Source organism: Priapulus caudatus, unplaced genomic scaffold (assembly GCF_000485595.1).
Source record: "Priapulus caudatus unplaced genomic scaffold, Priapulus_caudatus-5.0.1 Scaffold246, whole genome shotgun sequence".
Classification (NCBI taxonomy): domain Eukaryota; kingdom Metazoa; phylum Priapulida; class Priapulimorpha; order Priapulimorphida; family Priapulidae; genus Priapulus; species Priapulus caudatus.
This window is the reverse complement of record NW_014577307.1, coordinates 172664-174894: the sequence shown is the minus strand read 5'-3', so window position 1 is coordinate 174894 and position 2231 is coordinate 172664. Positions and strand designations below refer to the sequence as shown.

Sequence of the window (2231 nt, the reverse complement as noted above, 5' to 3'; positions counted from 1 at the left end):
TCTCTCTCTCTCTCTCTCTCTCTCTCTCTCTCTCTCTCTCTCTCTCTCTCTCTCTCTCTCTCTCTCTGTGTCGCTTCCAGTTTCTATCGAGTGATTTCCAAGGGGTTAGCTGCCCCCTAGATTTTATAGCAAAATAAAAAACAGCTTAAATAATAATTGTACTTCGTAATTCGAAAATAAATGCAATAAATAATGGACGAAATTACAATTTACAAAAACAATTACAACTCAGAAAAAAACACAATTATCCCTTCAGCCTAGCCCTCGCCTAGACATGATTTATTTCTTGAACATTTGCACACACCCCGCAGGGAGGATAAGCGAACTCTGCTATTAAAATGTCTATATTCGGCGAGACACTTACTCATTGCATTCAGGGAGGCGTCGTAGAATGCATTCGCAATGGCCGGCGTTTCGCCCCAGCTATATAAGAACAAACACGAAATAAATATTTGATATCGACACGTTGTCCTTTTCCATATTATTTCAGCATGGGCTAGGCTACTTTTTTATAATATATAGTACGATGAACTATGAAATCCATCACTGTAATTACATCAAAGCACAAAGGCCAACTGTCTGCTTATTTAATATCATTAGTATTGCCTGAGATTCCTCGGCAATTCTTTTGCGGACAATCTGCTACCGCTGTAAATCTCGTCTAACTAATTATTACAAGCTTGGTTCATACGGCAACGGTTAATTAATAGCACGGAAATTGCGAGACGGAAGGTTATCGACGTCGCTGTGTTGTCGGCGCTGTAGACGATCGAAGCGACGGTCAATACGCACGAGCCGACCGCCGACACACATACACACGAGCCGACCGCCGACACACATACACACGAGCCGACCGCCGACACACATACACACGAACCTTGCGCCGACACACATACACACGAGCCGACCGCCGACTGTGTGTCGGCGCGAGGTTCGTGTGTATGTGTTTACACACGAACCTCGCGAGGCCGACACACATACACACGAACCTTCGTGGGCCGGACACACATACACACGAACCTCGCGGCCGACACACATTACACCAGAGCCCTAGCGCCGACACACATCACACGAACCTCGCGCGCGAAACACAGTACACACCGAACCTATGCGCCTGACACCACATACACACAACCTAGCGCCGACACCACATACACCAGCCGACCGCCACGACACAACATACACACGAAGCCTCGCGCCGATCACAGTACACAACGAACTCGCGCCGACAGCCACATACACACGAACCTAGCGCCGACACAACATACACACGAACTAGCGCCGCGACACACAATACACACGAGCCGACCGCCGACACACATACACACATACACACCGGACCTCGCGCCGACACACATACACACGAACCGTCGCGCCGACCATCACATACACACCGAAACCTAGCGCCGACACACATACACACGAACCTCGCGCCGACACCATACACACAACCTCGCGCCGACACACATACACACGAGCCGACCCCGACACACATACAGCACGATACATCACGAAGAACCTCGCGCCGACCACAAGTCATACACACGAAACCTCTCGCCGACACACCTACACACGAACCTCGCGCCGGACATCACATACACACGAACCTCGCCGCCGACACGACATACACACGAACCTAGCGCGACACACAACACACGAACCGTCAGCGCCGGACACACATACACACGAACCTAGGCGCCGACACGACATACACACGGAGCCGCGAACCGCCGACACACATACACAACGAACCTCGCGCGACGACATCACACAACACGAACCTCGCGCCGACACAACATAACACATCGAACCTACGTCCGACACACATACACACGAACCTACGCCGACAACAGCATACCACGACCCACCGCGACACACCATACACACGAACCTCGCGCCAACACATATACACACGAACCTCGCGCCGAACACATACACACGAACCTCGCGCCGACACCCATACACACGAACCTAGCGCCGCACACATACATCAACGAACCAGCGCCGACACAACATACACACGAGCCGACCGGCCCGACAACGACATACACACGGCGCAACCTCGCGCCGACACACATACAACGAACCTCGCGTCCGACACACGACACACGAAACCTGCGCCGACACACATTACATCACGAACCCTAGGCGCCGACAACACATACACACGAACGCTAAGCGCCGACACACATACACACGAGCCGATCGCGCACCGACAACACATACACACG

General features: G+C 52.0%; 1 protein-coding gene across 1 annotated transcript in view; it reads right to left on the bottom strand.

Annotated features, from left to right (window-relative positions):
- LOC106807991 (neprilysin-11-like) overlaps positions 1-2231 on the bottom strand; it is a 10980-nt gene that overhangs the window by 7954 nt on the left and 795 nt on the right. Inside the window, exon 2 of the mRNA XM_014810529.1 lies at positions 365-423. Coding sequence (XP_014666015.1) covers positions 365-423 — 59 coding nt within the window. The remainder of the gene's footprint in view (positions 1-364; positions 424-2231) is intronic.